Here is a 24,401-nt window from a genome sequence, read left to right as displayed (position 1 = left end):
GCGTTCGATGAAGAATTGTCGTCTTTGAAAATGGCAGTTGTAATGTTCTAAAATTTATGGCGTAGTGTTAGGTCCTTCCTAAGAGCTCGATGAAACATTTCAAAGCGTTACTGACAGACGTACAACTCTGGGACTTTATATAAATGATACTTTTCTAACTAACTCTAACATGAAATGTGATATAAATGTAAAATGGTAAACTCAACCCGTTTTGGTATATTATTTTTTGTATTTATTGCGCATGTGAAACATTCGTTTGATTAGGCTCACACTTGCCGTCACGTCACACTTACTTACTGTAGGTAAAGATGCAATGTTGAAGTGCCTGGCCAATCCCGTCAATTTCGCGTTTCGAAAACTGCACTACCGCACTTAAACCATATACAGCTGCATTCTGTTGCTTGTTTCGCCACATTTTTTGCAAAGCACTTATTTTGTCATCGTTTTTATTTTCAACTTGCTCAAGTCCTGATATCTTTGCACTTTCACATGATCAAAACAGTAATTTGATTAAATCCACATGCATTCTGTACTATTAGAAACATGAAAGCGAATCCGCATTTTACAGTAGTGCGTGATGTAAGTGCAATAAGGGGAAAAAATAAATTGTCCAAAAGAACAAAATTTGAATTATGAGATGAACTTTAAACGTTAAAAATCAAAGCCGACACAAAATAATTGAAGTTAGATTGAAATAAACATTCTAGAGGATATTAATATGTATCTAGTCACCGACTGTAAAAAGTGAAAATGGTTAAGTATTGGGTAATACACACCGTTTTTTCCTGATCGTTTTGTGACCGTTCCAAACAACTAAGATGTGAGCGCAATTTGTGGGGTGCAGTTTCAACAAATAGCCTTGAAAAGACAGAAGATCTCCTGTTCCCACGGTGTCCATTAATCCTGAATCCTAACGAGTCAAGCGAAACGATGTGCAGGGCTTCCGATTCCATACTACTACTGACATCAATCAAATCATATCCCTCGGAGTCCTTTCCTTCCATTCTTTTGCGTCATCCAAACTCCATCCTTGTCCAAATCCACATTTCCTCCATTTGCTATGGGGCATTTTCATGCAAACTTTTGGGTGACTGATTTAATTGTGAAAAAGCGGAGCATTTGTAGCCCGTACAATCCAAAATAATCAAACGAAGTGTTGTTCAGTATTGTTGTAATAAATCACGACTTGCGCTACAAGAAAATCACAAACTTGGCGTTTAAGGTTTAAATATCCTTTTCCACAAGAGATCCATCGTTGCACTCCATGTCTTGAAACCTCCATTCGCAAGTTTATCCAAACATCCTTTCCAAAAGTGAATGCGACTGGCGATAGCCTCGTGTTATCCTTCCTATGCATCCATGTGATAATGTTAAAAAATATCCTTCTCGGAAATTGTACTCCATGTGGTTCAAACAATACCGCATTTATCGTTTGTAATTTTGTGTCTACACACGCCGTATTCATACAACTTCAACAACAAATCGTTTAATGTTTTATAAAGCAAAGTGTTAAAAAGAAAGCCTAGCATCAAAGACTAAATATGCAATTGCTTTCCAATACGTAACAATCCAGAAAGGTTCGAAGATTCCTGTCGTCATATGTTCTGTAATCCCTGATTTTGATCCTTGCAGTGAGACGGCGCCGAAGCGTTTCAATTTCCATTTCCCGCAAGTCATGAATCCTAATCCTTTATCAGCTTGTTCAGTCCAATCAAGGTGCGTATTAAATTGAATGAGCTAAAGGGAATCCGCCCAGGATATAAATGTCCTTCGAAAAAATCCAGAGATCCTTTGCTTAAGTCTTAGCAGGAGACAATACCATCGAGTCAAAATCCTGGGATCCTGTGTTCAAGTCCTAGCAGGAGACAATACCATCGAGTCACTTTCCGTAACCGCGAGATAGATCCTTGGTACAACAGTACAAGCAAGGAAAGAATCCTGTTTGTCCTGTTCGGAGGAAAAAGAAACAGGCTTTAGAATCTGTATGTTTTTGACATCGTGTGAAATTGTTTGTGAAAATAATCATGATAAATGTTAACCATCCATGTTTGATAGAGATCTTCATGTCGCATTTCACAGGCTAGAAGAAGAGACGAGAACTTAGAAATTATTTATACCTTTCAAACTAATATTCATTTGACATTTTCTTGATTTGTTGAAATATACTCTTTGTCTGATTGATGAAAATAAAGCTTATATGGTTCAATTAACATTCCGTTAAAGATTGTTCAAGCACTTGTTTTTCATTTACATATGCTGGTTTTCATACAGTATTTTTGTAAATTTTACGACTAAAATGATTGATCTTTTGTCAATTATTTTCCCTGTCACGAAAAGGTTTACCTTCTCAAGGAATGTACTTAAAATGATTAAAATACTCCTACATTTACAATATGATTACTGCGTTTGCATTTGTGCAAACACAACAGCTCTGGTAGATTACGTCTGTAGGATCTTGCGGAAAAAAGTTTGAAAGAAAGCGCAATGATGCGCAAGAGTTTTGAAAACAAAAGGTAAAGGTCAATGAAATTACTTGGAATCCACAGGTAAGGATCCGTCCAGGTTCTGTTTCGGCATAACAGATTCCTAGTAGTTGAAAGAGCGGGAACGCGATCGCGAAAAGCTGCGCTGTACCGGTGAGTAGGTGGGTGTTCCACGACGTCTGCGCGGTGAATACGATCTGGAAAAAAATACAATGAAATCTGTTAGTTCCGTATAATTTGTTAGATATATTTTTACGAAATAAACCTGTAACATTAAATTCCATGAAATATCCCTTGGATAGCGAAATGGCAAGGCAAAATGTAAATTTTGAAGTTGAAAATTCATTTACATATGTCGAATGCGTCTTTGAACCTAGGTTGGAAATGGCACAACCCGTTCTGAATTTCAGTTTCAACCCCAACCCGAGGTAGACGAACTCATCAATCACCTCAAAAGTTTCTCCGTCTATCGTAACACTGCTTCCTTAGGCGGGATCTGTCGCATTCGGTTCCGCCCATCAGCATGTACTTTGTTTTGACGCATTCATCGGCATGGTGACTTTTGTCGCTTCACATTTCAGGCGGCCGTTTCAAATGTTCTGCCGACAATATCCATATCATCGGCGAAGCAAATTTGTTTGGATCTTGTGAAAAACGTAGCTCGGTTTTCGAACCCGGCTCTCCGCATGACACCTTTTAGTGCGATGTTGAACAACATGCACGAGAGTCCATCACCCAGTCGAAGTCCCCGGCGGGCTTTGAACGATCTGGAATGTTCGCCCGAAATCTTCACGCTATTCTGCACAACGTCCATCGTTGCTCTTATTAGTCTTGTGAGCTTTCCGGGCCTTCCTTAGCCGAGTGGTTAAAGTCCGCGGCTACGAAGCAAAGCATTGCTGAAGGTGTCTGGGTTCGATTCCCGGTCGGTACAGGATCTTTTCGTAATGGAAATTTCCTTGACTTCCCTGGGCATAGTTTGAAATTGGATGGAAATCTAGTGATCATGGCAAAATAAATGATACATTGTGGTTATTCTTTATCTTGCGATCAAAGCAACAACAATTAACCTTTTGTCGTCAAGTGATCACAGCAAACTATGCTCCCCGAATAATGCATCGTGTTGCATGTGTGCTAGCAATAAATTGTTCGTGTATCAAATTTCTATTATCTATTATTATTTCTATTATGAAAATCTTTTCCCTTCTACTAATTGATTCAATTCCTGACATGCTATTTGTGATTTCGAAATCGTTCACGGAATTTATGGAGGACTTGCCGTACAGTGCAGATTTGATCCGTCGTCGAGCGGCCGTCGATGAAACCATCTTGATAACTTCCCACAAACTCATTTGCTAGTGATGATAAACGACGGAAGATAATCTGGGATTGCACTTTGTGGGCGGCATTCAGGATAGTGAACACACGATAGTTTTCACAATCCAGTTTGTCGCCCTTCTTGTAGATGGGGCATGTGACGCCTAACTTTCACTTCTCCGGCAGCTGTTCCATTTCCCAGATTCTGATAATCAGCCGTTGCAGACAGGCGGCCAACCGAGCCCATTTTTTTTAAGGGACGCTCAACATGCCCAAACTTGCTGGAGTTCATTCATTATTCTTTGACAGCTATGGATAATGGTAATCACGTGGAAGCTCTCTATACAGATTTCAGTAAAGCTTTCGATCGCATTGACATACCAATGTTGCTTTTTAAGTTAGAAAAAATAGGATTTCAACCGGACCTTCTTAAATGGGTAGAGTCTTATCTTACTAATCGTCAACAAATAGTTAGATACAAAGGAATAAAATCTATTCCAATTAAAGTTACATCGGGAGTTCCTCAAGGGTCTCATTTAGGACCATTATTCTTTATTTTATACGTTAACGACATTTCCTTCATTCTAAAAAAAGTGAAAGCTCTCATATATGCTGATGACATGAAACTGTTTCTTGAAATAGCAAACGATGAAGATATACATACTTTTCAAAATGAAATTGATATGTTTTACAAATGGTGCAATAAAAGCCTTCTCCAATTGAACGTGAAAAAATGTAATTCTATATCCTTTAGCAGAAAGCGTAGTATACCTAACACAACAGTCTACCTAGGGAATCAACTAGTAGAAAAATGCGTAAGAATAAGAGATTTAGGAGTGATTTTAGATTCCAAAGTTACTTTTATAGATCACTATAATACAATTATCAACAAGGCAAACAAGATGTTAGCATTTATAAAACGATTTAGCTATAATTTTCACGATCCATACACTATAAAAACATTATAAATAACCTATGTGCGTTCAATTTTAGAATACTGTAGCATAGTTTGGTCACCATTTTCATCAACCCATGAAAATCGTATAGAATCAATTCAAAAACAATTTCTGTTGTTCGCACTTCGAAAATTAGGTTGGACAAGGTTACCTCTACCATCTTATGAAGCACGATGCATGCTCATTAATATTCAAACATTGAAGAAACGTCGCGAATTTGCAATGGTCTCGTTCGTAAACGATATACTTTCGCATCGTATTGACTCGATGACACTTTTGTCAAAATTAAATTTTTATGCTCCTTCAAGACAACTGCGAAGTCGTAGTATTTTTTATACAAACCATCACCGCACAAATTATGCCAAATTTGAGCCTTTAAATCAAATAATGTCTGTTTACAATAAACATTGCGAAACCATTGACTTTACTATGACGAAATCGGAACTAAAACAAAAATTGATGTCATATCAAAATTCGAACTAGATTAAGAAAATAATGTTTTCAAACTATATAATATTAAGTTAAAAATTGTAACAAAATGGTCTACTTCTGATTGACGACATGAAATAAATAAATTTTGATGAGTTCAGCTCCAATACCATCCTCACCAGCTGCCTTGTTGCTTTTGAGCTGGTGAATGGCATCCTTAACTTCCCTCAATATGGGTGTTGTGGTGGCGATTCAATCGATACACAGCTTTATATAGCAGACCAAAACGCAGTATTTTTGAAGATCAGGTTTAACTAAAATTCTGTTTTTTAAAAACCATTTCACATTAAATTTATCATTATTACCCACAATTTACAGTGCTTCCTTCCACTCACTACGTTTCAGTAATTCTTCTAGATTTATAAAAACAGTCCTTCAATTTCTATCCGACAATTCAATTCTCACAACTATACTCTTATTAATTTTCTAATATTATCATTTAGGGTGACCATTCGTCATCAGGAAAGCTTCTAGGAATTCAGGAAATATCTTCTACATCGCTAAGTACTTCACTGATTTATACTGCTTAATATCTATACTGCTCACTTATACATGCGACTTTGAAACATTTTTCCACTGTAGGATACACACACAATCAGAACGGCTTTGAAATTATTGATCGGTTTAATGTCATTCGATTCATTAGAAACGGCAAGCTAATTCTATGCAACGACATTTCTAAGGCGAACTAATTTTGGACAAAATATTGCCATTAATGGACTGCCATATACGTGTTCAACAGAGTAGCATCAGCGTTTAACTTTCATCGTGTTCAATAGCAGTTACTAAGAACAAGTATGCGACCACCAGTCGCGGTAGCAAGTGTGCACCACCATTGCTTAGAACAAATATACGACCACTAGTCGCGCTAACAACATCAATAATACTTGCTAGGAATAAGGCATTTATTAAAATAATAATGAATTCAGCAATAGGTTTGAATAGTTTGGATCTCACCGGTTATCGGCGCAAAATTCACAAAAAATCACCGATTCAGTATGCTTCACACTTAATTTGTTCGGTAAACACTACTGGATAGGTACACAATGTACTGAAGCAAATAGAAAGGAAAGAATCATGTGGACTATTGGCCAAATTTGACCAAAACATCGATAATAAGGTACAGTGGGGGAAGTGTAGCAGTGGGGTAAGTGGATCATTTGTCAATATAAAGCATAAATACTTGAATATGTTGAATGTTTTCGCACCATTGCTTCGTTTTAGGTTATATTCTTACGCCCACACTGAAACTATTGCAAAACTGGTACTACACGTACACTAACACAAGCAAACTTGTTAGCTGCAAAAAGTAATTAATTTGAGAATTGTTTTCCATCAATCAAAAATTCATTGTATCTCTGTCTAAAATCGAATTCTATTATTTTTTCGACACATGGTGAGCATTTCAGTTCTAATTGAATGAATCACAATGAAAAATATGTCATTTTTATAAATAAATACAAATATATTGGACATGGTACACTTACCCCTACTTTTTAATGGGGTGGGGTAAGTGGATCAAGAATAATTATTATTTATTGGCAGACTGCTTACGAGAAATTTAATAAGCTATAATATCCGCAAATGTTGTTTTCCTTTATTTTGTTCCATTCCCAGCTTGAATTTGTCAAATTGGCCATAGAAAATTTGAATTAATCCACCTAAATTTTTTTTAACCTCTCTTGTATAAAAAAATATTATGAGAATAATAATTTCAAAATTCACACGAAACTTTTCGTGGTTTATCTAAGCTGAGTTGTAAAAGAACAAAATATACTTACAGTGAGAGGCAAAATAAAGTGCCCACCTTACCAGTTTTCGAATTTCTCTCATTGATTTGGTTCAAATTAAAGTTAACACACCTAAATCTTTTGTGATATTTTATTTTTGATGTTCTTTTAAAGTTGCACTTACGAAATTTTGATAAAAAAAAGAATTTTACTTAAAGAAAAAGAAAATCAATTTGTATTGAAAAAAAAGTAGTGACAAAAATAAGTGCCCACTTCCTTCTTGGCCCCAGAAAAGATGATTTAAGAAAAATAAAAAGCAATTTAATAGTTAATGTGTCCTCCTTTGGCCTTAAGGACTTGCTGGAGGCTCTTCGGCATGCTTTTCACCAGGTTTTGTAGGTGTTGTGGATCTAGTTCTTCCCAGGCGCGCTCCAAGGCTTCAAAATAATTATTTTTGTTGGTAACACCAGTTTTTTCAACCCTGGCATCGAGAATCGCCCACAAATTCTCGATGGGGTTGAGGTCTGGGCTTTGTGGAGGCCATTCCAGCGGTTTAATCCGACAAGACCGGAAAAAAGACTTGGTCTTCTTTCCAGTATGCTTCGGGTCGTTGTTCTAGAGAAATATGAATTTCTCTTCAAGGCTCGTCTGGATCAGCGAAACCTCCAGATTTTCCAGCAAGATGTTAATGTAGGAATCTGCCATCATTATTCCGTCGATTTTCACGAGGTTTTCTACTCCACTCCATGAAAAACACCCCCAGACCATCACATTTCCTCCTCCATGCTTCACCGTTCCTTGGATGTGGTGCTCTGCATCACACACGAGCCCGCCGCTCTCGGTTAGACAGCTCGAGCTTCAGGAGCGCCACATCCAAGGAACGGTGACGCATGGAAGTGTGATGTGATGAAATGTGATGGTCTGGGGGTGTTTTTCATGGAGTGGAGTAGGAAGCGTCGTGAAAATCGACGGAATAATGACGGCAGATTCCTACATTAACATCTTGCTGGAAAATCTGGAGGTTTCGCTGATCCAGACGGGCCTTGAAGAGAAATTCATATTTCTCTAGAACAACGACCCGAAGCATACTGGAAAGAAGACCAAGTCTTTCTTCCGGTCTTGTCGGATTAAACCGCTGGAATGGCCTCCACAAAGCCCAGACCTCAACCCCATCGAGAATTTGTGGGCGATTCTCGATGCCAGGGTTGAAAAAACTGGTGTTACCAACAAAAATAATTATTTTGAAGCCTTGGAGCGCGCCTGGGAAGAACTAGATCCACAACACCTACAAAACCTGGTGAAAAGCATGCCGAAGAGCCTCCAGCAAGTCCTTAAGGCCAAAGGAGGACACATTAACTATTAAATTGCTTTTTATTTTTCTTAAATCATCTTTTCTGGGGCCAAGAAGGAAGTGGGCACTTATTTTTGTCACTACTTTTTTTTCAATACAAATTGATTTTCTTTTTCTTTAAGTAAAATTCTTTTTTTAATCAAAATTTCGTAAGTGCAACTTTAAAAGAACATCAAAAATAAAATATCACAAAAGATTTAGGTGTGTTAACTTTAATTTGAACCAAATCAATGAGAGAAATTCGAAAACTGGTAAGGTGGGCACTTTATTTTGCCTCTCACTGTATTTTCCAATCGAAAGCATAGTATCGTACCTTATTCGACCACATAAATTGTTCTAGACAGATAATACACATATATTCATAAATAAAATAGAAGGGTTTCAGTTTGTTATTTAAAAGTAAATGTAACTAATGTTTTTAAACCATGAGTGTTTTTCGAAAATATCTTTAAGAATAATCCTACAATACTTCTGTATAACTTATGCGTATAAAAGGAAGAATTTTTTCCAAATTTTTCTAGGTACAATGTTTTTTTTTTTTTGTTCAAATTAGTATGAATTAATATATACATACTTTTTATAATATTTTGATTTAATAAAAATACTTTTTAATTTTAAAGTATTAAAATGTAACATAAGTAGCACTAATAACAAGAGCGAGGGTAATATCATTCTTATTAAACATAATCACACTACATTTGTTTCGAGAACAGATTTTTTTTAAAGGTGATCCACTTACCCCACCATGGTGGGGCAAGTAGATCATTTGGCGCAAATTTTTAAGTCTCTCATACTCAATACATAACAATCAGAAAAATCGAAATAAATGAAGTATAATAGTCCTTAATTTGTTATCCACAGAAAAAAGTTTGAGTTACATTATTCACGTTAGCTGTACATAATAATGAAGTTAACTATTAATTTTTCTGTATCCACTTACCCCACGGTACCTTACTGAATTGATTCAAATTCGATACGTCGAATTGATTCGTTGATTTAATCGAATCCTTTGTATCGATTTTTTTAATCTATTCGATTTTTTCACTCGTAGCAAATCTACTAGAACAAATGCTCAAAACAATACCAAATCCCTTGCACTCAGATTCCATATTTTTCCAACATGAAAAGAAAATCGATTAAGGTACCGTGGGGCAAGTGGGTAATGGAATTCGCATAGTTGAGATTCTTCCGGACTTTAAATTGAAACAAATGAGGTTGTGTATATTTTTTAGCTTGACTCCCACCATATATAAGCAGCATGATGAAATCGATTTTTATGAAAAATTGATGAAAAAATACAGAAAAAGTTTTTGAAAAATGTCTCTTTACTTTTCACTTGCCCCAAAAGTGGGGAAAGTGAAAAGTTTACCGTTTTGAACAATAAATTCAAAAACAAACAGTTATATTCACGATTTCTATTAGCTTTAACATTTGTTAAGGCTTCCCAATGAACAATAACATAAGTAACATGTAAACAAATGAAATGTTATTCTTTTTACTTCAATTCTCTTCTGATCAGTTATGTTAGTTGAAATGATTCGACAACATTAAAACTGCAACATTTCCAATGTTGGGTCTTACTTTATTGTCAGCAATTGCTTTTCTGCGCTGTAGAATTTCCACCGCTCGTTATTTGTTTTTGAGAGAGTCGGATATGACGTCGGATAACTCTTCGGGAGAAATCTTTTTTTTTTTTTTTTTTTTTTTTTTTGTGGTATTCAGTTGGAGCTGCCTGACAGCTTAACTTGTCAAGGCTGAACCCTCGGTCTGGCTTTTGCCAAGTTTCCCCTCTACCAGGACCAATACTCAGACGGACTAGGCAATGGCGCCCACATGAACACTGTTTTTTATTAGTATTGTGACGTGGTAGTTTTTGAAAAGTACCCATATTCCCTTGCTTCTGGAAGGAATCTCGAAGCATTATGAAAATCAGCAGCTCTATTAGAATTTGTTTGAAATAGTAGTGTAGAATTTGTTTGAAATAGTAGTGCATTACTAATACTGTCTAGTCGAAATGGTTTTGAATAATTTGTCATTCAAGTGCTATTCTTATTACTATTGTCTTTTACGTAAGATTAGAGTCTTAAATGTCAAGTGTCGTCAAGTCTTAACAAAATTAGGCTGTTTAGTAGTAGTTCTAGTTAATTTCATTTTTGTTGTTAAAAGTATTTATTGGTCATTACGTTCATATATCCTTAAAGAAAAAAGTCGCTTTCCTTATCTGTTCAACAATTTTTCGAAACTAGCAAGTGTACCCTAATGATCGATCTCAGCGTCTTACTTTCCATAGTCATTTTTATAGTGAATATTGAAGAGTAAAGTTACCTTAGGCTTCTATTACAGTCTCCTACAAGATTCACTTTTCGGTGGCAAATGCAGTGCTTCACAACGCCTACTTTCTACTTGTAAATTTTGCGAAAATGAAGCTGGAATTAGATTATTTATACCGCTGTTACAAAAGAGGTATTTCTTGTTATGGCAATGTAAAAACCATATTAAAATAAGATTGTCGCCACTTATTTCTACTCAGTGAATCTACTAGTCATTTCCCTAAGAGTTCCTAAGTATTCCCTACGTCGTATATGATAACGATGTATCTAGCTAGCTAATAGTAAGAGTGGCTACGGATCATTCTGGTTAGCAAAAGGCAAACTGAACGTCACCAATAGTATTAATGTCCACTTCGAATAGATTAATTATTTGAAATGGGCATCAATTCTATCAATGATGCAGAATGTCCGTTGGATCACATCCGAGATATTATTGCGTCTATGCCATATGAATTATGACGCGGCTTTAAGCAAAAAATGCCAAAATGTGATACCACCACTACAGGTTACGCCTTTGGTTTCCATCATATGGGCTAATGGATTATGCCCTCCCATCGCGGCAAGGTCGCATAACCAAGGGGAGGGAACTCTTCGGGAGAAATCAAACGGAATCCTTCAATAACGTATTTAGGGTCTTTTTATGTGGATAGACCCCCGAGCAAAGCTTGAGATCAAATTGAAAACTAATTTTGATGTTGTGCTGTCGCGGGTTTTGATAACTAAGTTTGTTGTCATTTTGGTCGTTTTAACGGTTAAAATATCAAAACTGAGAGCAGAAAAATGTTCCCATGAAATCAAATTGAAAACTCTTTTTGCTGTCAGTGAAAGCAAATTGAAAACAGTTTCTGCTGTCATTGAAAGCAAATTGAGAACTCGCTGAGATATACATATTTTCGATTGATATTGAAACATGGCTGCGACTAGATAAATGCTTTATTTTTATATTCTCGTAGTATTTAAACATGTAGCACGAATAAATTTATAATTGAATAAAAAGAAAATAGGGTGCCGGTACCAATGGTTGTAATGTACCAGTAGATTGGACTATGGAATAAAACGAACGTTTTTCGATAAAAACGTCATGTGCTATTTTTGGTAGATAGATAGTCTCTAGTTTAGTCGATTTCCCAAATTTCAGCTTTTTATTTTATCAAAGAGTCATATAAATAATAAAGTTTATGCAAAAAATTTGCTCCCTTGCACCAATAGTGGCCGTCGTGTTCCAGTAGTGGATCAACGGATGGAAGTAGTTTTTAAAATGGATGTATAAAATTAAAGAAAAGCTCTAGAGATGATCTTTATGCTTCATTGGAAAGATATTAATTGCTGTTCCGAGGGAAAAATATCAAACCTGTGTAAAAATTTACCATTTTGTTTAAAATTCCTTGTATCGTTCCCGAACGTCTACTACTGGAGAACTAGCGCAACTACTGGAACACGTGTACCAATAGTGGCTCAAGCGATTTTATGTTAAAAAATTAGTTTTATCATTCTTTTTATATTTTTCCCATATAGTAGAGGTTGAATTCTTTCTGTTGGCGCCAAAAGATCTTGGTTAAGGATTTTCGTTATTTTGTTATGATTTTTTATAGCTTAGGTAGTCCACTAATGGCACCGTCACCCTATAAGTAAAAATTTAAAATGATAGCAGAAAGAAAACAAAATATGATATCGAATATTTCATTGATAAATTGATATCAAATTATGATATCAACTTGATGCTGAAAACAGTATATGTTTTCAACTTGCTTTCATTTTGATGTTGGACTTTGCTCGGGTAGGTAGTCCACTAATGGCACCGTCACCCTATAAGTAAAAATTTAAAATGATAGCAGAAAGAAAACAAAATATGATATCGAATATTTCATTGATAAATTGATATCAAATTATGATATCAACTTGATGCTGAAAACAGTATATGTTTTCAACTTGCTTTCATTTTGATGTTGGACTTTGCTCGGGCCTATACCCCATTTTTATGTTTTGAACTAGGTTTACATAGACATTCCACGAAATTTCCGTGTGTTCTCTGATATTGCAACTTTTCAGTCAACGTCTTTCTTTTAATTGGCTGCCCGAAGTAGACATATTGATATTGTAATGTTTGGCAACATCTTTTAGAGAATTTCCATGATTTCTAATAGCTTTTTACGCTTGAGTATAGTGTTTCTTGATTTATCAGCACGTTATGTTGTTCTATGATAATTGCAAACCATGTTTACTTATGGCTAATTAAAGAGAAAACACAAATTCAATAAACTTTTCACTTGCCCCACCTGATAAGAAAATTGACGGTGTTTAAATTTAGTTATTTTTAGGTCTACGTCGAATTAATTCTAAAACTTTTTTTATTGCAGTTTGAAACTGTCACAGAGGACAACTAAGAAGTGATACAGGAAATTATTTTCCGCAACTTTTTTCCACTGAAAATATTAAAATAAGATTGTACGCCGCCAACTTGTTACGGAGTAACAGTTGACAGGTTAACAATTTTTCACTCTATTATGCAATAATGGCTGAAAAATCTCAGAAATCTCTTACCTATCGTAATGTTCTCAATGACCTCAAAGGTTTACGCATGAGTTTAAAACGTTAATTCACATATTCAGTAAAATATATCAATTCTCGCATACTCTGAGATAACGCCCTAAAAGCCATTGGTAGTCACGTGTGTAACTCGTTGTTTCTGAGCAAAAGAATGAATATGCATCCAAACAAACATCACGGGCAGGTAGATAATGATCCTTTCTTCCCCATAGCGTTGTTAAATAGCATGAAAATCCTTTCAAATGCTCAGAAACAACGAGCTACACACATGGTTACCAATGGCTTTTAGGGCGAGATCAGAAGTTATGCGAGAATTGTTTTCACTTACCCCATTTACCCACTTGCCCCGCGGTACCTTAATTGAAACGAAAAATTTACTTTTGGAACATCAATTCAAAATCGCCCATTGCTAGGAAAATTTGCACACACTAACATTCAGTTTTCCCTCTATCTTACTTTATTGAAACTAAAATTATATATTTTTTAAATTGAAGAGTAGAAATCCTTTATAAGAGAGATTCGCGGAAGCTGACATTTCTGTCAAAGTGTGAGCCAATCGAGCAGCGAGAGCTGTCAAAGTTTGAGCCAAACGAACATGCGTTATGTTTGTTTTGAACTTTTCTTGAGGAGTAATGTTATCCACTTGAAATTATTTCGGTAAAAAAAATTTTGCATGAAGCAAAATAAATGAAATATTTTTCTTTTTTGATATTTTTTCAATGCGATTTTTAGTTGTTGATTTTTTGGGCTGTTTATTAGTTTGAATGTGTAGCTCAAAGATCTATAACGAAAACAAAATATTTTTAGCGATGAGGAAGTCATGTCCGTGTTACAATATTGTTCTCGACGCCGAGAAAAATCAGCACTGCTGGTCTGTTGCCAAATATTTCCATTTTACTTCCGCGTATCTCTCTATATAGGATCACTATTGAAGAGCAGGACAGATAAGATATATAAATCAGAGTCTATGAATGGAGAGTTGCGCGAAGAGTGAAACCAAATCTACCTATCGAACTGTCAAACCGTCTACCTATCGAGCAGACCAGCAAAACAGATAGGGGTTATTTTTGAAGACAAAGAAGGACAACTATTCGAAGAAGTCTCTTCGCGCAACTCTTCATTCATAGACTCTAAATAAATGTGTGTATTATTACAGAAGGCACGATAAAGCGAAAATTTATTATTATTTTTATAGAAACTTGCAGAGTTGATAAATGTTATGGGAGTTATTTTTTTTTGTACGATTGAAATTACTAATTGATAATACAGTGAAACCTGCATGAGTCGATATTGAAGGGACCATCGACTCATGGAAACATCGAGCAATGGAACAGCAATCCTTTGGAAAGCTGCTTCTAGGGACCATCATAGTAACCATAAAATTTTGTTTTTAATATGGTTCCATGAGTCGATATCGAGTCATGGAACATCGACTCATGGAGGTATCACTGTAGTTATACATATTGATTATTATTCAAGAAAACCACTATTAGAACTTTAACACTTCACTTCACTTTTGTAAAATCACTTTATCATACAAATTATACTTATGTTTGTGCAAATGTATTGCCCTAGTATGAAATGTAAATGTATTGAATATGTGCTAATAAAAATCAGTTGACACTAAACCTTCACCATGGCCGAACGTTCGTGCAAGAATATCTAAAACCAATTAAGTAAACACAACGTGGGGCCCAGATAGCCGTAGCGGTAAACGCGCAGCTATTCAGCAAGACCAAGCTGAGGGTCGTGGGTTCGAATCCCACCGGTCGAGGATCTTTTCGGATTGGAAATTTTCTCGACTTCCCAGGGCATAGAGTATCTTCGTACCTGCCACACGATATACACATGCAAAAATGGTCAATTGGCATAGAAAGCTCTCAGTTAATAACTGTGGAAGTGCTCATAAGAACATTAAGCTGAGAAGCAGGCTTTGTCTCAGTTGGGACGTAACGCCAGAAAGAAGAAGAAGAACGTAGGAAGAAATGTCCCTCCCGTGCGCGATCAACTTATTATACAAATTATACTTTATTATACGACATTTATTATACAAATTTTGCACCGAAACGTTCAATTGACTTCTGCAAAAATAAAGAGTTCAGTTCTTAACGTTATCCTTTTTCCGTTCAACTTATGTAGAAAAATAGGTCCCTGATAAAATCAGAATGCGCACTTCATAACTTATGTCGAATTCGTTTTTGAACCTAGGTTGGAACTGGCGCAACCCGTTCTGAATCACAGTTTCAACCCCAACCCGATTCAGGTTCGACCGAACTACAATTTATTTGACATTGGTTTGTTTATGTGTTGATCACCGACCCAGTTCCTAAAAACGAAAACGACATTAGATGAATCAGCTCGAAATGAACATAATCTTTGAATCGAAATGGAACACTTTTGCCATTTTTTTACATCTTAATATTTTCATCGAAGCAATCCAAGCAAAACAAAATATTAACCCTTTCTTTCCCACAGCTTTATTCGACAATTTAGCTATCAAAATGGAGTTTCTAAAAAAAAGTGCTTGAACAAAAGTTGTTCCAAATAAGCTATATTATTCAAAACCACAATAAAAAAATGATTGTTTTTCAATAGTTAGTTGATTGTTTTTTAATAGTTTGACCCATAGGTCAATTATTTCGATGTTAGATAAGACAAATGAGCGTATAAATTTATTTCAATTATTATTGAGCTACTCGTACCAATTCGGTTTAGCCCACGTTCGTTGAAAATCGGTGGATCACCTGTGCTACCATGGGAGAGAGAGGGTTAACTTCGACACCAGTATCGCGCAACTCAAATAGTTGGGATAATGCTGGTTTTCAATAAGAGCAACAACAAAAACAGAAAGAAACATTGCTGCTTCAACGAGTAGTGAAGTGGCTAACACATATTCATGTCATGTTTCCTCCTTAATCAGTTTTCACTTATTCATAGAAAATACCACATTGCTGTTTACTTACAGATATCCGCCTTCATTTTTGTTTTCAGAATCAAACTTCACTCCACAATCACTCTGAACCAAGGGGTGGATCACTTTCTCAGTGTACATCAAATGCACATCGATTTGCATCAAATGCATTTTTTAGACATCCTAATTAACTTTGACCTGTACCAGCGTATTGAGCTATAGCAACGAGTCATTTTTCGTTGTGAAAGTTTTAAAACTGCTTATTTGATGGTTCAACTTTTCGTAACAAAAAATATCTTTCTTTGATACTCTACCATTAACCCTCTCTCTCCCATGGTAGCACAGGTGATCCGCCGATTTTCAACGAACGCGGGCTAAACCGAATTGGTACGAGTAGCTCAATAATAATTGAAATAAATTTATACGCTCATTTGTCTTATCTAACATCGAAATAAGTGACCTAAGGGTCAACTATTGAAAAACGATCAACTAACTATTGAAAAACAATCATTTTTTTTAATGTGGTTTTGAATAATATAGCTTATTTGGAACAACTTTTTCTCAAGCACTTTTTTTAGAAACGCCATTTTGATAGCTAAATTGTCGAATAAAGCTGTGGGAAAGAAAGGATTAAACACAAACTTCATTCGTTTTGTTATCTAGCTGAAGTTCAATACTTAAATTTTATTTAAATTCGTAACAGAAGCCTGAGTGATGCAGCTCAGTGATCTTTGAGCACACAGCAAGCATATTGGGAAAGAAGATGATGGCTCAGCAGGCATATATTGTCTCTCTAACACGTAGACACAGCGCCATTCAGAATCATAATCTGCATCAAATTGAAAAATCCACATCAAATTGAAAAATCCAAATATAAATGGAAGTTTTTAGGAAATTATTTGTCCAATAAATTGTTTAATTCTCTTCAGTTTTGATTTAGGTTGGGAAAAAGTTTTTTTTAATTCTCAAATTACTTATATTCTAATTTGTAGCTCATTTTGCAATAGGGCATCATTATAGCGAGGATCAATTCGACTGTTGTACTAGAGCACAACGCCTGAATTCATTCTATTCTATTACCTAATCTATTGTTGGTTCTGATGCTACGTTGTCTCTTTGCGCTCTCTACTTTTCGCAGGTAGATCGAAGAGCACGCAGGGATGCTTTTCTCAGTCCAAGAGAGGTCCATTTGTCCATAGCCGTAGTCGATTGCCGTGTTGATCCGGGTACAGTAGTTGAGCGTTTGCTCAGAGGAGGGTCAAGATGTCAGTCCGTTTTCAGACGACTGTTGTTCTTGAGCGGACTGACGAAATTTTCTGATGAGGGGGCTGGGAATCAAACCCATGACCATCCGCTTATGAAGCGTGCGTGCAGCCAACTACGCCACGTTGCTCCCCTTGGGAAGAAGTTGGGAATGGCAAAATCTTGGGAGTTGATTTGTATATTAATTTAAAAGAATACGACTAAAGCTATCCTCTGAAGTAGGGCATACTTCATCTACGTGGTTGTAAATGCATCCACATCGTTGCCATTTCGTTGAATGTCGGAGAAGCATTGCGGTAGACAGTGTTAGAATTAATGAACCGAAATCCCTAGTACAAGGGAAATTTATTGAACGGATAACTTAAAAATGCTCACTAATTGTCGAACCAGCCATAAGTAATGTTTAAGTTCCTTTTTAATTCTGTTTTTGGGTGAGGTGGCAACTGTCCTCGAGTTTGTGAAAAAAACGAGTTTGACACTTCAAAAAAGTCAACAGCCAATTGTTGGAGCAAGCCATGAATTGAAAATCTGTTGAGTGTGCATTTAAATGCACTTGAATGTATAAAATTATTTCAATGCATCAGAAGTGATTCACCCCTTGCTCTGAACACATATTTTCATACGCGGTTGGATTAAGAAAAACAAGAAAAAACACTCGACACATTTTCTAGTAAACACTTCCGCTCGCTAACGAATCCAGGTTCTCTGGGAACACGAAAATTTATTTAAAATTCTGGCAGGTTCGCCAAATGTGGAGCTCAGAATCGTTGTTGGCAAGCGGGAGCCCCACGAAGGAACTTTAATTCCATTCTGACGTTACTATAGGAGTGAGGCGTCGAAGTTGTGCCATATCTACTAGATCGTTTGATGTACGATCCGATGCTACATTCTCGGAGTTTTTTCAACAGGTCTTTTGATTGTCAGCCATCATAACAGGGTTGGAAGACATGATCTACGACAATGTTCATTCAACACCACACACTTGGTTACCAATGGCTGTTAGGCGGCATCCACAAATTACGTAACGCTCTAGGGGAGTGGGGTGGCTAGGCTCAAGCGTTACGGTTCATACAAAAATTAGAAAATTTTCTTACAAAAAGCGTTAGGAAGGAGTGGGAGGGGGTCAAAAATTTCCAATTTTGGCGTTACGTAATAAATGGACGCCGCCTTAGGGCGAGATCACAGGTTATAGCTAGGTATGACAGGAACTGGCACTGTTGTTTTCAGATTTCCCGAAGGAAGGAAAGAGAACGATTTTCTGATGACGTCACCGTGCAATGGGCAATGGAACAACAACACGCCGCCGCGACTGAAGCCTCTTGTTGAAGCGCCCATCGTCATCGCCACCGCAAACCTCATCGGGCGAGGAGGATTTCTGCCAGTGCGCCATCAGCTCCTCGCTACCAAAGGCAAGCTTTTGATCATCAAGCGGCGGCAAAACACCAGCGTCCGGATTGTGAAATCGCTCAAGATTTCCTAATGGACTCGCGCTTCCAGAATTGGCCCTGCAGGAATCGGGGCGCAAAGGCAAGTTTGTACGAGATGGCTGAAGAAAATCGACCAAAGCCGCTTGTTGAAGCGCACATCGTCATCCGCACCGAAAATCTCATCGGGCGAGGAGGATTGCAACCAGTGCGCCGTCAAAATGTGTCCGTGTTACGCAAGTTCAACAATTCAATCGGCCCTTTTCAGAGCCAACAAATGTGTTTTAAAGAGTTGATTGTGTAATATCCCCTAATTTGTTCGAGATGGCTGAAGAAAATCGACCAAAGCCGCTTGTTGATGCGCTTGTCGAGCGAAGAACTGCCACATGCTTCTACGATGCGGCAAGGGCGCTGGCACGAACATAACCACAACATGCGGGGACGAGAGCGCGGAACCGAAGTGCGTCAGCAGCACGTTGACAGCCACCGAAGATGCTCAAAGCTCCCGGCGGATCCAACCAGGGACGTTCTATAATCGTCGACTTGTTAGACGATGGATCGCTCTATCCCACGAAGGTAGTTACCGAGTCCACCATGAGCTCTAAGATGCTGGACATTACTTCGCCTGAATATAAACAGCTTCATTTGAAAATGATACCTAATTGTAATCAGCGATCTTCATCAAGCTATCAACACCACAACAAGAAAATCGGCCCTTTTCAGGGCCACCAAGTGTTTACTAAAGAGTAGTTTTGAGTAATATTTCTTATTAAATATATCACAATTACCACTTTTAACGATTTTTGGTTAAATCAAAAATCGGTCCCAGTACCCAACCTAAAGTATGAGCAGAAACGTTAACATGCGTATGTTTCGTACGCTCATGCTTTCCAGATGTTGTGTGAACTCAGTACACAATTCTTGCTTTTGGATTAATTCCAGGTAGTAATGCATTCCCAAACACAGACATTAAAACAACATACCAAGCAGACGAAAGATTCCGAACTTATCTCTCATACCATGTGTATATTGTGAAGTAGTGATTATCATAGAAGACGAACCGAGTACGCAAGAGGCCATCGACTTGTTGGAGATAGTTAGAGCCATCTAGCACAGTAAATCCGCTTGCTGCTTAATGAGCTTAAACGTTCGAAGCCTCTTGGTGCATGCATCCGACATAGCAGCTGATCCCATCATGAAGATGGCTGATATCTTGGCCTTGTCCGAAACTGGCAGCCCCTCAGGATAAAAGGATTTACCTGCGCCACCAAGGCCAAGCGTTATTACGCTAGAGCTGCCGGTGTAGCAATACATCAAAACAACTCTGCGTCTTCCTTGGCCTTACCGCACACGATCTGGCAAGTTTGTAACAGTCATGATGTGGAGCTGGGCCGTTCAGACCATTATGGTGTTATCTGCGCTGTAGAGATAACTACAGTGAAACCTCCATGAGTCGATATTGAAGGGAACATCGACTCTTGGAAATATCGAGTCATGGAACCGCAATCCTTTGCAAACCTGCTTATAGGGGTCATCATAGTAACCATGAAATTTTGTTTTTAGTATGGTTCCATGAGTCGATATCGAGTCATGGAATATCGACTCATGGAGGTATCACTGTATAATGGGCCAGCGAACGATTCTGTTTTGCGTGTTTATTGAGCCGAATATCACAACGAAGCAAAAGAAGTTCTTCATGACGCGGAATTTATTCGAGTATCAGAAGGATCGAGACAGGAAATTTAAATATCGATCTTACCAACCAGGAAAATTTCGAGTTTGTGGATTTCATGGAGAAGTACCGTAAACTAGCTTCGGATCCCTCTAAGCCAAGCAATCTCAGCGGTTCTTGTGTCGACATGACCTTCACGCGCCACCTTCGGGTAGAAAACAAGAGTTATTATTCTTGTTTCTTCTTTCATCGACCGATTCTTTCAGTGCTACAGTGTTAATCAAACAAATTTTTCTGGGCCACCGAATTTTTCAAAAAGAGTTATTAAGCATTGATAAAATTCACAAACCATTACATTCTGGATTATAACTAAAGGAAGGTTGCAATTATAACATTTGACTATACAGTGAAACCTCCATGAGTCGATATTGAAAGGACCATCGACTCATGGAAATATCGTGTCATGGAACAGCAATCCTTTGGAAAGATGCTTCTAGGGACCATCATAGTAACCATGAAATTTTGTTTTTAGTATGGTTCCATGAGTCGATATCGAGTCATGGAATATCGACTCATGGAGGTATCACTGTATTACAAATGCAGAAAATTACATGGCGTAGTTAACGTCATGCTGTCGTGTCTTGTACACAACCCCCACTGATTTTTAATCCCATAAATGCGGTCTAGTAACCTTTAATATTGGTCATATCGACATACAGAGAGAAAATTGGGAACGAAAAATTAACAGGAACACATTGAGATATAAGCTAAGTATGCTGTTTCGCTCAAGAAAAGTAAAGAAATTTCTTGACTGAATGGGTCAAGAAATTTCCTACAGAGAGCCTCATTTGAAAAGAAATTTCTTCTCAACTGCGTACTGGGATCAGAAAAATGTGATTTTCTGGACCATTTCTGGGAAGAAATTTCCCACGCATCGTTATAGGCGATTCCTTTTCTTGTCAAGCTAAGTATGCTGTTTCGCTCAAGAAAAGTAAAGAAATTCCTTGACTGAAAGGGTCAAGAAATTTCCTACAGAGAGCCCCCTTTGAAGTGACATTTCTTCTCAACTGCGTACTGCGATCAGAAAAAAGTGATTTTCTTGACCATTTCTTGGGAGAAATTTTCCACGCATCGAGATAGGCGATTCCTTTTCTTGTCAGTAGCAAACCGGCCTTCAGTAGCAAACCAGCCTATATCGAGATATAGAGCATCGAGATGTGGAGAGTCGACTGTATGAATTAACAGTCATTTTTTTTTAATATAGGTATATTTACCGGTCGCGATATTCTCCTCCCCTTCTATCGTCATTATTGGTAGAATCTTCGCGCACTCTGATGTAGGCCACCTCTCCCTGGAAAAGAAAATCATGGTCATCGACATCTACAAATAATAATTAGTGTCGTACTACCTCATGTGACCGGAACCGCGAATCGTCCAGCTTTTTGATGGCATATTTCATATCTTCATGGCGCAGGAACTCCACGACACCGGTTCCATCTTTGTATACATCGGCAAAACAGACATCACCTGCCTCTCGCATGTGATCCTTCAAGTCCTGCCACGAACCGGAAGCAGGCAACCCGGTAACCATGACCCGAAACTGGGAGCGCCGGGCGGGAGGACCGCGATTTCCTCGATCCCGAGCGCCACCCCCACGGTCACTATTGCCGCCTCTACTGCTGCTGCTGTATCTTCCGGGACCTCCTCCGCGGGGGAATTCCACTCGCAGCCGGTATCCGTCGTAATCGTAGCCATCGCGAGCCTTTACGGCATCGTCAGCATCACTGTAATGAAATAAAATTCCATTATTCGCGAATAAAACAGTAACTTTTCCACCATAATCCTACCGAGCATCCTCAAATTCCACAAAAGCAAATGGCGGCCCGCGGCGGTTTTTCAAGTCAACAAACGTTACTTTGCCGAATTTGTGGAACAGATCCTGGATGTCCTTGGTGCGTATATCCGGGGGGAGATTTCCGACGTAGATTCGGCACTCGTTGCGACCGTGAGACATGATTTTAACAGAGCGGTTTCCAAAAGGAAAAGTACTACGCTACGCGACCAAGATGGCGAGAGACGCGAAAAAAGTGATGCGAACTTGCTCGTTTAGCAAGCGAGACGAAAATGACGCTCTGAGCCGCTTCGGCGTTCGGCCGCCTGATTTTTGGCACTTCTCAAACCATCGGATATCGCACAGCACTAACTTTTGACAGTTTTGGGTAGCGATTGTTTTGTTTTTCGTGGTAGTGCAGCGGCTGGTAGCATTTTGACCCGGTTCGCACACGCACGGAAAAGTTAAAACCGATTACCGTCCTGATTCAAATTCCAGATACTATTTTGCGTTACAAAAATGTGACTTTAGGAAAAATCATATTAGGGCCCATTCACAAATTTCATAACGCTAGAGGGGGTGGGTGGGTGTCCTCACGATGTTACGGCCCATACGATAAATTAAATAATATTCATACAAAAAGCGTTACAAGGGGGTGGGTGGGTGTCCAAAATGGCCAATTTCAGCGTTATGAAATAAATGAATGAGCCCTTACAGTCGCCTCTCCACATCTCGATATCGAAGGGACCATCGAGATAGGGAGAGATCGAGACAAAGAACACATTTTTGATGAATACTGGATTGAAAAATACTCCGTTGCCAAGAAAGTAATACACAAACAAACATCATTTTGCGCTCCTAATTTGTTTTGAATCCCAAATCTTTGGTCTAGTAGCCTTCGATATTGGTCATATCGACATACGGAGAGAAAATTGAGAACGAAAAATCAACAGAAACACATCGAGATATGGAGATATCGAGATAAGGAGGATATCGAGATATGGAGAGTGAAAATGTATGCAGACTGAAGGGACTTATGAAATCATCGACATAGGGAGAGATATCGAAATGTAGAACATCGAGATGTGGAGAGTCGAATGTATGACTATGATCGACTCTCCACATCTCAATATACTGTGCGCATCTATGCCCTCCACTGTAGTGCATTTTGCGCACTATTGAGAATCGAGCTGTGACGCGGAGAAGTTGGTCAAAAATCAAACTTCGCATTTTGGTCAACCCATTTTTCAACGCGAACCAGTATATCTAAGGGACCATTGAAATAGGGAGACATCGAGATGAAGGGCTCATTCATTTATTTCATAACGCTGAAATTGACCATTTTGGACACCCACCCACCCCCTTGTAACGCTTTTTGTATGAATGTTATTAAATTTTTGTATGGTCCGTAACATCGCTAGGACACCCACCCACCCCCTCTAGCGTTATGAAATTTGTGAATGGGCCCAGAAGAATTTTTATTGAATACTAGATTGAAAATCACTTCGTTACAATGAAAATCAAAAACAAACAGACGTCATTTCGTCTTCACAAATTGGTATGAATCCCCAAAGTCTAGTCTATAGTATGCACTTCAACAGAAAAGTAATCGCCTATCTCGATGCATGGGGAAAAAGGCCAATTTCAGCGACTAACACTTATGCACTTCAACAGAAAAGTAATCGCCTATCTCGATGCGTGGGCAATTCCTTGCAAGAAATGCTCAAGAAAAGCATTTTTCTTCGATCACAGTACGCAGTTGAAAAGAACTGTCAATTCATATGGACCGATGCACGAGTTCACTAATTTGACGTTTGAGCGGTGCCGAATTCACTGGTTTCCATGGTCACATAAATAACACGGCACCGCTAAAACGTCAAATAGTGAACCCGTGCATTGATCCATGGAGCTCACTGTAGAAAATTTCTTGACCATTTCTTGCGCAGAAATTTTTACTTTTCTTGAGCTGAACAGCATACTTAGCTTTAAGCCTGATTTTCTGCTGAAGCGAAGTATACTGTTCCACGCATCGAGATAGGCGATTACTTTTCTGTTAAAGTGCATACTTCGCTTGAACAGGAATCGCTAAAGAAATTTCTC

General features: G+C 38.0%; 1 protein-coding gene across 2 annotated transcripts; it reads right to left on the bottom strand.

The window, feature by feature from the left end:
- Window positions 1–209: 209 nt before the first annotated feature.
- Window positions 210–22,614, bottom strand: LOC5568016 (serine/arginine-rich splicing factor 1A). Of its 2 annotated transcripts, XR_002502667.1 has the most exons (5): window positions 22,318–22,614; window positions 21,879–22,254; window positions 21,745–21,821; window positions 2,534–2,680; window positions 210–1,947 (listed from the first exon to the last, which is right to left on the bottom strand). XR_002502667.1 is itself a non-coding variant. In XM_001657787.2 (4 exons), exons 1-4 carry the CDS (start codon window positions 22,482–22,484, stop codon window positions 2,587–2,589), a joined length of 714 nt encoding a protein of 237 aa, XP_001657837.1. In that variant the 5' UTR covers window positions 22,485–22,614; the 3' UTR covers window positions 215–2,586. The 2 variants fall into 2 exon arrangements, 1 of the variants encoding a protein (XP_001657837.1); XM_001657787.2 differs by having other exon boundaries at window positions 215–2,680.
- Between the last annotated feature and the right edge of the window lie 1,787 nt (window positions 22,615–24,401).

Source organism: Aedes aegypti, chromosome 3, assembly GCF_002204515.2.
Source record: "Aedes aegypti strain LVP_AGWG chromosome 3, AaegL5.0 Primary Assembly, whole genome shotgun sequence".
NCBI classification, from domain to species: Eukaryota; Metazoa; Arthropoda; class Insecta; order Diptera; family Culicidae; genus Aedes; species Aedes aegypti.
The sequence above is the reverse complement of the archived record's forward strand: the minus strand, read 5'-3'. Positions and strand labels throughout refer to the sequence as shown.

What these genes read in the sequence shown, in the direction of transcription:
- LOC5568016 (XM_001657787.2), bottom strand. Translation starts at nt 22,484, where the DNA reads ATGTCTCACGGTCGCAACGAGTGCCGAATCTACGTCGGAAATCTCCCC. An exon ending in GTGGAATTTGAGGATGCTCG is followed by an intron (nt 22,255 to 22,317) that starts GTAGGATTATGG and finishes ATTTCATTACAG; the next exon opens with TGATGCTGACGATGCCGTAA. An exon ending in GGAGGAGAATATCGCGACCG is followed by an intron (nt 2,681 to 21,744) that starts GTAAATATACCT and finishes ATTTTTTTCCAG; the next exon opens with ATCGTATTCACCGCGCAGAC.